The 14,410-nt window shown below is 43.2% G+C and overlaps 1 protein-coding gene across 2 annotated transcripts in view; it reads left to right on the top strand.

Moving 5' to 3' along the window:
* Positions 1–14,410, top strand: part of BEST3 (bestrophin 3) — a 65,704-nt gene that overhangs the window by 32,094 nt on the left and 19,200 nt on the right. Inside the window, exons 2-6 of one of the 2 annotated variants that reach the window (XM_007082242.3) lie at positions 7–101; positions 562–795; positions 12,099–12,253; positions 13,448–13,525; positions 13,904–14,056. In XM_007082242.3, the coding sequence (XP_007082304.1) occupies positions 7–101; positions 562–795; positions 12,099–12,253; positions 13,448–13,525; positions 13,904–14,056 (715 nt within the window). The remainder of the gene's footprint in view (positions 1–6; positions 102–561; positions 796–12,098; positions 12,254–13,447; positions 13,526–13,903; positions 14,057–14,410) is intronic. The other variant, XM_042992737.1, reaches the window with a different exon arrangement.

The raw sequence follows: 14,410 nt of genomic DNA, 5'->3' as shown, positions 1-14,410 counted from the left end.
CTCCAGATTGTTACTTACAGGAGCCCAAAAACGTTACTTTGAAAAATTATCAATTTACTGTGACAGATATGCTGAACAAATTCCAGTAACCTTTGTGCTTGGTAAGTATAGGTCACACGCAGAACGCAGCCACACTGTCTCTGTTCGGATGACATCAATGACTCTGCATGGGAGTGTTTCCAAGCTGAGAGGCATGCCTGAAAAGCCGCTGCTTGCAATAGAACCAGAATCATCCATAAAGTTTGCCCTCAGGGCTGCTTTCGCTAAATTAACACCAAACAAGTTTGAGGTAATAATTTGCTATCAGACAATCAAGCTTTCTCTTCACTAACTGCCCATTTTTGCCATCAATATTTGAATTCTAATACCCACTTACTGGGTGCTATGACATTGCCAGGCACAAATTACATTTTTATTTTTTTTTGGAGGGCAAAGTCATAAGTATGGATAACAACATATTTTTACACCCCGATCCCTGAAGAGGCTGAAATTCTGCTAAAAGCATCAGTGTCAACATGTCTGCTATAAGAAATTGCTTTACAGCTTCCTGTTATTTTACAGGGTTTTATGTTACTCTGGTAGTGAACCGATGGTGGAACCAGTTTGTGAACCTGCCCTGGCCAGACAGGCTGATGTTCCTCATCTCCAGCAGTGTTCACGGAAGCGACGAACACGGGCGCCTGCTCAGAAGGACCCTGATGCGCTATGTGAATCTCACGTCCCTGCTCATCTTCCGCTCGGTGAGCACGGCTGTGTACAAAAGGTTCCCTACGATGGACCATGTGGTTGAAGCAGGTATTGTGAATGACTCTTCCCTCCACGGACTCCTCTCATCCTAGATGGGAACCTTCAAAATTCCTTTGAAAAGGTCTTTTATTTATTCATTCATTCAAGGAACATTTATTGATTACCTACTATGTGCCAGACAGTCTTAAGAGGCAACGATGAATAAGACATAGTTACTGCTCTGGAGAAGTTTGCCAGGGCGGCGAAGGAGGGGAAGCAGCAGTCAACCTTAAATTAAGTGGCAGAGAGTCACTGGCCTTTACATAAATATGCCAGAGTAAAAAGTATCATATTTATTAAAATCATCTTTAATATTGTATGATCTTTTTCTTTTTTTTAACGTTTACTTATTTTTGAGAGACAGAGACAGAGCATGAGTGGGGGAGGGGCAGAAAGAGAGGGAGACACAGATCCCAAGCAGGCTCCAGACTCTGAGCTGTCAGCACAAAGCCCGACTCGGGACTCAAACCCACAAACTGTGAGATCGTGATCTGAGGCAAAATAGGAGGCTTACCGGATTGAGCCACCCAGGCACCCCTATTACCTGATCTTTTCTAGCACTTTATGGTTTATCCATTTTCATAAATATTATTTCATTTGGATCCAAAAAAAAAAAAAAAACCCAAAACAAGACACGAGAAAGGTAGGAAATAGATTCAGAGGGGTTATAACTGGAGCACCTGGGTGGCTCAGTCAGTTAAGCCTCGCACTTAGGCTCTGGCCATGATCTCGTAATTCGTGAGTTCAAGCCCCATGTTGGGCTCTGTGCTGACAGCTCAGAGCCTGGAGCCTGCTTCAGATTCTGTGTCTCCCTCTCTCTCTGCTCCCCCACCTCCTAGCTCATGCTCTGTCTCTCAAAAATAAATAAACATTAAAAAATTTCTTTAAAAAAGAGAAAAAAGAGAGGTTGTTACCGGCCCTGGACCATTAGTAGAGGAGCCAGAATTATGATACAGGCTCAAAGCTCCTAAGGTGAATGCTTTTCTCCAAACAGAAGTAGATTCTAGCGGGAACCAGGAAGGTGAGTTTTCATCCAGGCCGTGCGGGTATGTCGTCTCTCTCATGCCTCAGAGTAGATGCAGGTGTTCTACCTGGTCCTCCGGGACACAGTGTGCTGAGAACAAGTCATGGTGGAAGGATGGTTCTCTTCGGTGTGTTAATATTTAGGAGAGAAGCGGTTAAAGCGGCCTTCAATGTGAAGCGCTTTAAATGAGATCATTGCTGGCACACACTGAATAAAAATTGGCGGTTGTGCTGGGCCGTTGTTAGCAATCTGCCAGTTTGTTGGAATATAGTAGTGAATACGTAGACCATATAAAAACCGTGAGACGACTCTGCCTTTATACTGAGGACAGTCTCAAATTAGGTTGCCGTATCCCGTCTCCTTTTCTGAAATGTCCTTGAAAACGGATTTTTAAAAAAGAATGGTATTTGGGATTTTTTTTTTGAGGCCTTTTTGGCCTGGATTTGGTTTTGCCTCCTTAGATAAACAATATAGGGGCGCCTGGGTAGCTCAGTCGGTTAAGCGGCCGACTTCGGCTCAGGTCATGATCTCGCAGTCCGTGAGTTCGAGCCCCGCGTCGGGCTCTGTGTTGACAGCTCAGAGCCTGGAGCCTGTTTCAGATTCTGTGTCTCCCTCTCTCTGACCCTCCCCCGTTCATGCTCTGTCTCTCTCTGTCTCAAAAATAAATAAACGTTAAAAAAAAAAAATTAAAAAAAAAAAAACAACATAGGTAGTGACTCAGAACAAAGGAGGAGTTCAAATCCTTACTCCACCACTCACTAACTGCATGGCCTGCGTGATTTACTTAACCTGTTATGTTCAGCTTCCACATCCATAAAACGCGCTGATGAGAACTTACAATACCACCCCACTCATATACCTCACAGGCTTCTGTGAGGATTAAATAAATTAATATTTGCACAGCGTTCCGAACGGTACCTGGCACGTGGTAAGGATGCTCTTGCTATCAAGAATGAAATCACCTAGCACAATGGCATAACGTCACCCTTCGCTCATTTTCGAAGACTCACTTGATGTGACATCCCGGGTCTTCTGGATCTGCTATGACCAGGTGGTCATGGAGGAGAGTAGAGGACGGTGTTGCGGTACAGGGTAAGACGTGAGAAAATAGTGCGGTCTGGGGTGTAGGCTAAGGACTCAGATAAAGGATACAAATGGCCTGGCATACACACAGGTCTGTGATGATATAAAGCCAGGAGGGACTTTTAAAGAATTACCTGTCACCCCTCCTCCGAATTTAAAAGCTGAATACTGTTTCAGAATGACCTAGTTGAAACTGCCACGTGATGAGTTAATTTTCTTACCCTGATGTCCTGAGGATCAAAAGCAGTAAGAGTTTCCACCTCCGAAGAAAGTCCTAAAAATGAGCAAGAAGGGTTTGACCTGTTCCAAATTGACGAGTGAGAGCTGAAGTTTACTTTGATGCATAAAGATGGTGTGTCACTGGTCCCGACGCCTCCTTGGGGGAGAGGAGACTGTGTTCGGACAGGAATCAGGCCGCCAGGCCCAACTCTCAAAGCAAATCCCTTCCAGCGTCACCCTCATATTCAAAACACAGCAGGAGGAAGCCAGGATGGCTGGCGATGAAGAGGCCTCTGGGGCCTCTGGTCACAGCTGAGCTCAAAGAAGGCCGAGTCGTGCACGGTTCTGAGGGACGAGTTGATATGGAGGACGAATAGAATGATGTGATTTCATTTCCTGTACGTGTATCTTTCATAATGCCAAGGTTTACCCCTTGTCAAACTTGTGCAAATGCCTGTTTTGCACCTGTGTTTACCCTCTGCCCCTTTCCAAGGCGTTTGGAATATTGGACTCCTCTCTCCCCACCACCCACATCCACGACCATTCTAAGCGAATCTGGAAGTATTCACTCCTTGATGTGCATTTGGACAAGTGTGTCCCAAGGTGTAGTCTGCAGACCCACAGGCACTTCACATCTTGAATTCCTTGAGTTGTTTATTTAAAATGCATATTTCTGGGCCCTACCTCAGACCTGCTGGATCAGAACCATTGGCTGTAAAGCTCAGCAAACCTGCACTTAACCAGGCTCCTAACGCTGCCGCCGTGTTAAACGCTGAAGTTTGAAAAGAATGGATTCTTTTCTGGGATGCTTTTTTTTTTTTTTAACCCCTTTTTCTCACCCCTGGGGTAAAAGGCTTTGGCATCCACTGAGTAATTCATTACTAATAGCAAAGTAGCAACAACTAAGAGAAGGGGGGAATTTGTGGTTTTGACCACACAAGAGGCTCCAGAATTGGAGAGGGGCATCGCCACCAGTCTGTTCAGAGGCTGCCATCCAGGGCGCTTGAATCAGACCTGCATGGCCATAGTGGGCATCATTCTGACTTCAATTTCTCGCTCGGTTTATGTGGAGCCTCTGAAGGAGGAGAGAACCGATGGAGCCAGGAGGGGGCTGAAGCCTTTGCAGGTGCCTCTGGGGTCCTCTCGGACCTCACAGTGGACACGTCCCCACTGCTCTCATAAGTAGTTTTTTTCTCAAAAAGCAGAAAAGGCAGCTTGGGCCCCCAGGAGCATAAAGTCTGTGCATCAGGCAGCGAGGCAGAGGGTCCAAGCCACTGCCCTCGAAGCTGGGGGACACGCCCCAGAGGCAGGGTCCTTCCTGACCGCCCCATGGCCCACCCCACGACTGGGCGCCCTCTCTGCCGACTGGCAGCACTGACTCACCAGACTTCTTGCTCCTTTCCCCAGCAGAGAGGGCTGACTCAGTCTGCACATGGGGCTAGTGTCCAAGCTCCGACAACTGGACACACGCCTCCGCCACTGTCTGACTGTCCTTGGCCTGTGCCAACGTTTCTGGGAAGAACAGGAAGTTCAGGGATGGCGGAAAATGTCTGGCAGATGTCCTGAGCCACAGCCAGGACACCTGCTCCGCCTAAGGGCAGACGGGGCTGGTGAGTGGAGCACAGGGGCCCCCGAGGAGTGGGGGCAAAGGCTGGAGGCACTGTGGAGGACACAAAATACCTACTTCTTGCCACGTGACTTTCCTACATAGAATCACCTGTCAGAAAAAAGTGCATGTTCTCAAACCTCAGTGCACATTAGATATTGTTCAAAATCAATATTGCCAAAAATGCAGATCCCAAGACACCACCTTCAGAGATTTTGACTCAGTAGACCTGGGGTGGTGTCCAGGACTGAATGTATTTAATCTGCTCCTGGAGACTTTGAGGCGAGGGGTCCCCAGATCACATTCTGAGCAAAATAGGCTTTAAGGCCATCGGAGTTTCCTTCTAACCTTTTCTTTGCCTTGCTTCAGGAAGGGTCCCTGCCACAAAGATTCAGGGCTGGCCAGGAGGAACTGAGTGAGAGGGCAGAGAGAAGGAAGATCAGCATGTCCTTCTGAAGCACCTGGCAACCCCTAGACCAGAGCTGGATGGGCTGGGGCTCTCACCTGCTGGTCCCTAAACTTTCCTTGCTTTGAAGTTGGACAGTCAAGTTACATTAGCCTGGAAAATCAGAAGGACCAAATGCATGCTACCAGGGTAATGCATATGCTCTGATGTTACAGGTTAAATTTGTCAAATTAAAAATAAAATAGTTTTATTTCTGCTCACACGAAAATAGAAATAACAATTGAGTGCAAAATAGTATCAGTTACGCTAAAAATTCCCTGAACTGGCCTGTCATCAGTTATTTACCAGAGGAGCTGTGACAGAAGAGTCTCTCTTATTTTGTCTATTGGCAACAAACCTGTCCTGGAAAATTCCAGTCATTCCAATCACCAACCCTGGAAGATGTCACTCATTCTAAGTCAAGTCAGGTGCACAATTCCAGACCTTCACCGAGTCAAGTGATGGCCTTAATTGGGTGTTTATGTTATGGCATGAGACTGAACTGAAACATTTTATCTGGCGTTTCATGGTGACCAGGAAAAAAAAAATATTTCCCTTCAAAATTACTCACCAGAAGCACAAAAATAGGTAATGGGAAATTATATGCATTCCTCTAAAAGAAATGTTACTAAAGCTGTTGTTACATCTGTCTTGCATTTGCTTATTTAAAAAAGATCTATTGAGTGTATATTATATGCCAGGCGCTGTGCTGAGCACGGGAACACAGCGAGAAGCAAGAATAGGTATGGTCCCTGTCCTCAAGAATCCATAAAAATTACTATGAATCTTTTCTCACACGAATCATTTTCAGAGACAAGCACAAATATATTTACGGCTAAACTTTGTATCTCTGCATTGTATCTCTATTTCTCTAAAATAGTTTCCTTCTGTGTTTGGTGGCCAGTAAAAGTGGTCAGAAAAGAGTAAAATTTGAGGAAAGGGCACTCTTCAGTTTTCTTAAAGCCCTGGAATCTTAACATGATATTCCTCAAGCTTCTTCTACAATGAGGAGACCCCACCAGCAATGTTAGCAACACTTACAGTTAACAGACATTAACACAACTAACCAAGCTCTCAATTGTCAAGTGGCTGTTAAGATACAAGTTCTGCCTTTAGATGCACTGGTTGGAAGGCTAGCCCCATACTTAGCTCACGTAAGCTGTGATCTTCTCTCACTAAGTAAAATCAAATAGATGTCGTATAATATTGACTTTCTGCCCTGTGGTCTGCTGTTCAATTCTTCCAGAGGCATTCCCTGGCACTGGGGCTCCTCGGTCTCTGTAAAATCTCCAGCCGCTCCGTGCGACACAGAGATGATCGAGGAGACGGTGGTATTCACGGGTTGTGCCAGTTTTCACTCTCTTGGCTGAACTTTTACAGGCTGAGTCAGTTACCCCTGTAGTCTCACATGATGTGCCCAGAACAGACAGAATGTCATCCTGTGAGTGAAACTTGGCTCACCTATGCACACTTGCTGCATATAGGAGAGAGAGTGCACGGTAGAACTAGCCCTACTTGAGTTAATGCCATGATGGGTAGTCTCAGCGGGTCAATGTTTGAAGGTTACACACAGTTCTAAGAATTGAATCAAAGCAGCCGCTCAATGTTTCTCAAACATTCACTGAATTATCAAAAGTACTTAATTTCTTTTAGATGTTTTTAGTGCTTATTCATTTTTTGACAGAGAGAGGGACAGAGTGCAAGTGAGGGAGAGGCAAGAGAGAGGGAGACACAGAATCCAAAGCAGGCTCCAGGCCCTGAGCTGTCAGCTCAGAGCCCGACATGGGGCTCGAACCCACAAATCGCGAGAACGTGACCCGAACCACAGTCGGACGCTTAACCGACTGAGCTACCCAGGCGCCCTCAAAGGTACTTTAAATTTAAATTACAGGTTCCCAGACAGCTGACGGAATCAGAATATCTGGGGCTTACGACCTAGGAGTCTCCATTTTGAACAAGCTCCCAGAAGCACTGCAGGATGTTTGACTCAGGCCAAGAATGCTAAAATGGCCAGCTTGCTGTGTATTCTGTGCACAAGGGTGAATGATCCTAAATTTTGTCAGAAGCCAAAATCACTAGGGTTTTTTAAAAAATACTGATGCCTGGCTCCCACCCCCAGACATTAGGATTCCATAGATGTCTGATGAAACCTGGGCATCAGGAGTTTTTAAAGCTCTCCAGACCGTTCTAATATGCAGCAAAGTTTAGGAACCACTGCACTAGAGCCTATCTATTAACTCCTCCAGCTTCTCCTACAGACCGCCTCGAATCTATTCGTTCAGGGCAAATGTAATTCTGGGCCACCTAGACAGGTAAGCAGCTAAAAGCACTGATTTGGGCTGTGTTATTTCCTGTGTGTCATGTGTAGAAGGCAGTGAACTACCAAATGGGATATTAATGTGGGGCCAGGGATATGGCTGAGTAGAGATGTTTTTCCCCATATCAGAAAAAGAGAGGAGGTTCTATCTCTCTGTTCAGTATTACTCCCCCAGAAACTGATTTTACTCAACCAAATCCTATTTCAAGCTTTTCAGACTCTGGGCTGTAACTCATTATTGGGTTCTTAAATCATTTCAATGGCTTGCTAGCAGCATTTTTAATGGAATGGAATAGAATAGAACAGAGACGAACACTAAATATTAAAGAGCACGTTATGTGAAAGAACCACTAATTGTTTGGGGAACCATACATATCTTACCGTGGTTCGTGGTAAAAAAAAATAAAAATAAAAATAAAAAAATTCTGACATTCTGCCCAGGACAGTGGTTTCACAATGTGATTCCATCTCTCTCCCTCAATCTCATTTTACCTCCCTTTGATTTTCCCAGTTGACAAGGATTTCTAAACCCCTACCATTGAGTTTAAAGGAGAGCTATAGTTGAATCCGATGGCTTCGTTCCATTCATTTAGAAAGTACAGTACAGAGATGAAAATGAGCCAGGCACGTTGCAATCTTCCTGAAAAAGCCATCTCTCTGGGAAGGGCTCAGATGCTGAATGCACAACTTTCTCTTACAGAAAGAACTGGCAACAAACCCATTCTGCCTCCAAGTTTTGAGATGCAGTGCTTTTAGTTCTTCTGCTAAGAGAGGCTCATTTGCACACTCTGCTTTAAAAGCTAAAGACACCTGCCTTGGCTTCAGCTGAGGCAAAATAGACAAACCATGCAACAGGCAAAATCCATAAAGACTGGCATATTATCAGTGGACACAATTAGGCTTTTGGCTTGAGGGCTGTAACATTTTGCCTTAAAGGAGCAGGTCTCACTTACTCCACCAAACCACAATTCAAGTCGCAAGTAAACACTGTGTGCGTGTGTGTGTGTGTGTGTGTGTGTGTGTGTGTGTGTGTGTGTTACCCTGGTTTGAAATATTAAGGAGGTTTCCTGGGATAAGCAGTATGGAAATTGCTGAACAGAGCTGAACTGGCCAGAAAGCCAGAAGGAAAAGAGAGCAAGGAAGTTCTGGGCAGATACCACAGCAAGATGAAATAGTAACGCCAGGGGTGTGGACAGGGCCCGAGGGAGCACGGCATGAAGACTGACATATCAAGGTCATGGGGTTGTGTGAGGACCGGCCAGTTAACAGTGCTACCAAACTGTGGCGAATCAGTGCCTGTGGTTCACATAGTCCTAGAGATGAGGATTATGACCACATTCTGAAAAACATCACTGGCCTGTGGTGATAATGACCTGACGTGCTGATGAGGATAACCTTCCATTTCATAATAAATGTTCTTTCAATTGATTTAACCAACAATCTATAGATTTCCTTTTGATTGCCCGATACCTTGATTTTCAAAGAAAGGGTTTACTTTAGATGAGATGTGTGACCCTGCAGGGAATAACAAAAATCACCCTGCCTGTGCGCTCTTGCAGGACGCGTCAGTGTCTCGTCATTCATCTTCGGTATTCATCATCGTCATTAGTGTCTTGTCATTCATCTTTCACGGAGCCTAGCAAAGCACTCAGTATGTTTGGGCTAAAAATTAAAAACCACCAGCTTTCCTTGCTCTACATGTCCCCTCCCAATTGGTGGATGTGCTGTATGGGGGAGGACCTAACTCTAGCTTTAGTGCACGCGCTGAATAAACCCTCACTCGGCATATTGCATTCTGCTAAGCCAGAAAAAGAACTCACCAGCACAATTTGATCCATACTCCTGAATAAAAAATAACCAGAGGTAAAGTTATTCTTGGGTCAAATGACAGCGATTGCAGCCAGGATATAAATGGGGTAATTTTTGAAAATTGCAGTAGAAATCCCAAGAATAAAACTGCTAGACAATTGACATGAAATCTCCAAGAACAGGCTTCTAGGTAAAGGGTGACCCATTGCCTCAAATCTTTAAGTACAGAGCCAGGACAGGTCAAGTTTATTAACTTCTCATAATAAGGTTTACTCACGCTCTGCAAGTCTTTAAAAAGAAAAAAAAAAAGCAGATTATCTGGATCATGCAAAAACTTGAGACGTACTGAGAAATAAGAAAAGAATGATCAGGCTCATTGTTATTTTGGACATCCGGAGAAAGTCCAATTCCTCAGGGATGGGCAGAACCACCACCCCCCTTCTAAGCTAACATAAATAACCTGAGTATTATCTAAAATGAGTCTCGTGTTGGTAAATATTGGCTTTGTAGTTGATACTCTGTTTACTTCAAATACTGAACAAATAGGATCTTCATTCGGTGGGGCAGTGATTTTCAAATATTGCGGTGTGCTAGAATTTGCGGCAGAGTTTGGTACATGTGTGACTGCCTGTATCCAATTCCATTAAGTCAATCAGGAAGATTTTACATGGATGCTGATGCCCGGATTCACTGTAGACCAATAGAATCAGAATCTCCAGGGATAAGGCCAAGACATCGGTATTTGCTAAAAGTACCCACATGAGACCCTAGGGTGAAGACCTGGGTTGAGAACTTCAGCACTACTGAGTCCGATTTAGTAGGAAAGGGTGGAGCCTCACCCTCTCCATGTGTAATAGATGTCACAAGTGACTCGGGTACCCATGATCTGTGGACCTTATTCTCAAAAACACCGACCTAGACCTAGGTATTTCCAAAGCTCCATGAACCAGAGCACATCTCACTTCTCCTTTGACTTCTTTTCTGTTATAGTAACACCTCTGAAATAAAACTACATGGTAAAGAGGGCAGATTAGTTGAAGCGGGATAATCAGATTCATAAATTGATTACAGATCATTAAAGATATTAACTGTGCTACACTGGGGCAAAAGTGATTTTCATCTGAATGTGTTAGAATTTCATAAGCAAATGATTACATTCCTCCTGAGACAAGAGTCACTCAAAATCAATATCTAGCAAAACTCATTTTTTGAAAAAAGCACTAGTTCAGAAAACATTATTTGTACTAAATCATAATTAACATTGAAAAGTCCACTTAAAAAGTCAAAGGAGTAAGTACAAGGATAGTCATGGCATCATTGTTTTTGATAACAAAAAAATTTAAACAATTTAAAGGTCTACTCAAAAGAGGACTAGTTAAAATATCGTATAGAATTAACTAGAATGCAGCCATCAAAAACAATGATGCCACTCTCTATACGTTAACAACAACAAAAAAAAAAGATCTCCAAGATATAAACAAAAAATAGAAGCACATGGCAGATATGCATGTAGTAGAAAGCCATTTGCGTTCTTAAAGATCAAGCCTGTATAACTGGAAAGATACACAATAAATTCATTGTAGTGATTCCTTCAGAGAGGGAAACTGTGTGGCTGGGAAAATGAGACTTACTTTTCCTATTAATATTCTTTTGGCCCTTTTGGATTTCTGTACCATTTGAGTGATTCAATCAAATTTTTTAAAAAAATAAAAAGTCAAGTGCAAACTGTAAGCTTTTAAAGTATATATTTGTATGAATGAACCCTGGCACATAGTAGATATTCAGTAAATGTTTATTTCTTAAATAAACCTACTTAATTTCTCCTCTCAACTTTTTCAAATCTCTTCTTTCCTCGGTGTGCAGGTTGGAGGTCGGGTAGATAGCTAAAATTTCATAATATATTATGCCTTTGCACTTATCGAGTGCTAAGTATGTGCTAAGTAAGCATTATGCTAAGCTCTCGACATGTTTCCATCATCTCAGGTAATTCTACAACATCCCTGGGAAGTAGATATTATCATCTTCCTTTGGCACTTGGGAAAACTGAGGCTCAGAAAGGTCACTGGGAGCTCAGGCAAACTGTGTTGTACACACACATAAATAAAGATTATAAAAATTATACTTTCAAGGTATATGCAAACCGCTGTGGGGACTACGAAGACAGTATGCTCTTGGCCCTTCCCGTGGGTCTTGGCAGGCAAAACCTTTATGTATGGCATTACTACAATATAAGGCAACAGAGAGCACTGTGCGGGGAGCTTTGAAGGGGAGAAATTCCAGGGGAAGTAGAAGAAAGAAATCAAGGAAGGCTTCACAGAAGGGGTCCTGGTTGATCAGGACTGTGAAAGGAGTGAGCAGTCAGGAGGAAAAGTATGTGATTCATGGGCTCCATGCTATATTAAGTGCGTTGTATGTGGTAACACCTTTTACTTTTTTAATCCTAACATTTCTAAGTATCCTTGTTCCCAATTTTAGAAGAATAAACCAAAACCTAGAGAAGAAACTTTCCCCAGATGTTCTAGTCCACATTTAATGTCACCTTACTTTCTACTGGCCATCTCTATGAGGGATTACCAACATGTCTTGCCTTATGTATTACTGATATAAAACTTGTGTGTGTGCACTCGCACAAACGCATTCCTTATCTCTAATACAAGCATAAACTACTTGAGGCAAGAACCATCATTTTATATATTTTTAATATTCCCCTCACTGTATGCTCACATACTAAGCATGAAAATATTTATGGTAATGTTATTAGTACTAAGCTAATTCTGTAAAATTGAGCTATCTTTATTTTGTGCTAAAGGTTTTATGACGGCAGATGAAAGAAAATTATTTGACCACCTCAAATCTCCTCATCTGAAATATTGGGTTCCATTCATCTGGTTTGGAAATCTTGCAGCTAAAGCCCGGAAGGAAGGTAGAATCAGAGACAGTGTTGATCTGCAATCACTGATGACTGTAAGTAGGTCACAAACCACCCATAAGAGATGCTAATCAGAGACCAACAGGGACCTGGATGTAGCAGGTCAGACCAGGATGTGTCTGCTTTGTTCATGCCTGGTTCCAAAGGAACCGGAAAGACTGGGCTAGTATTAGAACCCTTAACATGCAGGACAGGGGTAGTATACAGGTTTTGACTCAGGTTGATTGGTAGTGGTTTCTTAGAAATTCTGTCTAAACAGAATTTGGCTTTGTCGTGGGCTCTGTAAGAAAGTGTCCCTTAATTGATTAGCAACATCTGTCAAGGGCTCTGAATGACCTGGTGTCCACATGGCATATTTATCATCCCCCAGGATCCTAGAGTAAAATCTGGAGTAGAAATAAACCTGCCCAATCAGTTCCCCCAAACTAGAAGTTCCTGAGGTTAAGCCAACTTGTCAGATGCTCCAGGAAACAAAATTATGTTTTCATTAAACGAAATAACCCTGAATTCATCTGAGAAACAGATTTATGGAAGGGTTAGATAGATATGCCCTATGACAGTCTCCTGCCTGGATTCGGCCAAAAGGAGTGAATGATATAAAAATAGCTCCCAAATTAACATAACTCTTTTTCCCAGGCTTATATAGTAATTTATGTGTGATAAAGGAGAAATCAGTAGATTCAAGTCCTTTCCATTCCAGACAGATATTTTCAGTCAATATGAGTGTGCTAAAGTCCTCATTTGTGGGGGAGAAATGTTTAGGAGGTACTTCTTTTTTCCCCAAACTCTACAGTAAGCATGTTTTCAAAAGAAGTCGAGAAACAAACAAACAAACCTGCTCTCCATATAAATTTACCAAAATGGATAGAAATTACTTATTTAAAATACTGACCCCTGCCTTCCCATCAACACTTTGGACCAATATACATGTTGGAAATCAGGGATTCAATAGAGTAGGCGATAGTTCTATAAAGTCCTGATTTATTTTAATATTTTTTTTAAAATATCCATCTGTCTCCATCCTTTTTGCACTGTTGAATGGCGTTGATTGTCATTTTCAGGATTTTCCTTTTGGAATAGCCTTCAGAACCAATTACCAGCCTTACAAAGTCAGCCTTGTCCTTTTACAGACATGTTCATAAAAGACATGGCCACGTTATGAATCCCAGGAAATATTTATTGCCACACGCATCGTTTAGCAAACCATGTTTTATCTGTTTCTGGCTTAGGAAATGAACAGATACCGCTCTTGGTGCAGCCTCTTATTTGGTTATGACTGGGTTGGGATTCCGCTGGTTTATACCCAGGTATAAAATACTTTGCACGTGTGTTGTTTGTCCCCCCCCCCCCCGCCATGTTAGTTAGTTATTTATTTTGAAAGAGAGAGAGAGAGTGCAAGTGGGGAAGGGCAGAGAGAGAGGGAGAGAGAGAGTGGGACGGGCAGAGAGAGAGGGAGAGAGAGAATCCCAAACAGGCTCTGTACTGTCAGTGCAGAGCCCAATGCGGGGCTTGAACTCATGAACCATGAGATCATGACCTGAGCTGAAACCAAGAACTGGATGCTTAATCGACTGAGCCACCCAGGTGCCCCTGCATGTGGTTTTTAGCTACTTGCCCACTTAGGCACTCTGGCCTGCTGTGGGGGTCCAGCGTTGTGTTCTCACTCAGACTTCTCTCCGTTGCAGGTTGTCACTCTGGCTGTCTACACCTTCTTCTTTGCCTGCCTGATTGGACGCCAGTTTTTGGATCCCACCAAAGGCTACACGGGGCATGACTTAGATCTTTACATTCCAATCTTCACTCTCCTACAGTTCTTCTTCTATGCAGGATGGCTCAAGGTAGCCCACCGTCTCTGTGCCTGAGACCTGCTCTGTAATCTGTCATGTTCTGTCCTTTGCACACTGGTCCTTTACTGAGTCACTCACTCATGAGCGAGTCAAAGGTAGATTTAAGATTTAATCACTCAGAGATGTTATTACTTGTAAACTAGGGATTCAAGTGATGTGGTGGGTACCATATTGCAGCAATCTAAGCAAAGACGTTGCAGTAATACTCTTTTACGGCCAGTAATTTAAGTCTTTGTGTGCTCCCATTAGGATTATAATAATGTAATTAAAGTAATAACTGTGACTTCACTGATATTTTATGCCACAATAAGCCAGTAGGCAGAGTAAAAGAGGGTAAATAAGAAG

This window comes from Panthera tigris, chromosome B4, assembly GCF_018350195.1.
Source record: "Panthera tigris isolate Pti1 chromosome B4, P.tigris_Pti1_mat1.1, whole genome shotgun sequence".
Lineage (NCBI taxonomy): Eukaryota > Metazoa > Chordata > Mammalia > Carnivora > Felidae > Panthera > Panthera tigris.
This window is presented reverse-complemented; position numbering and strand designations above follow the sequence as displayed.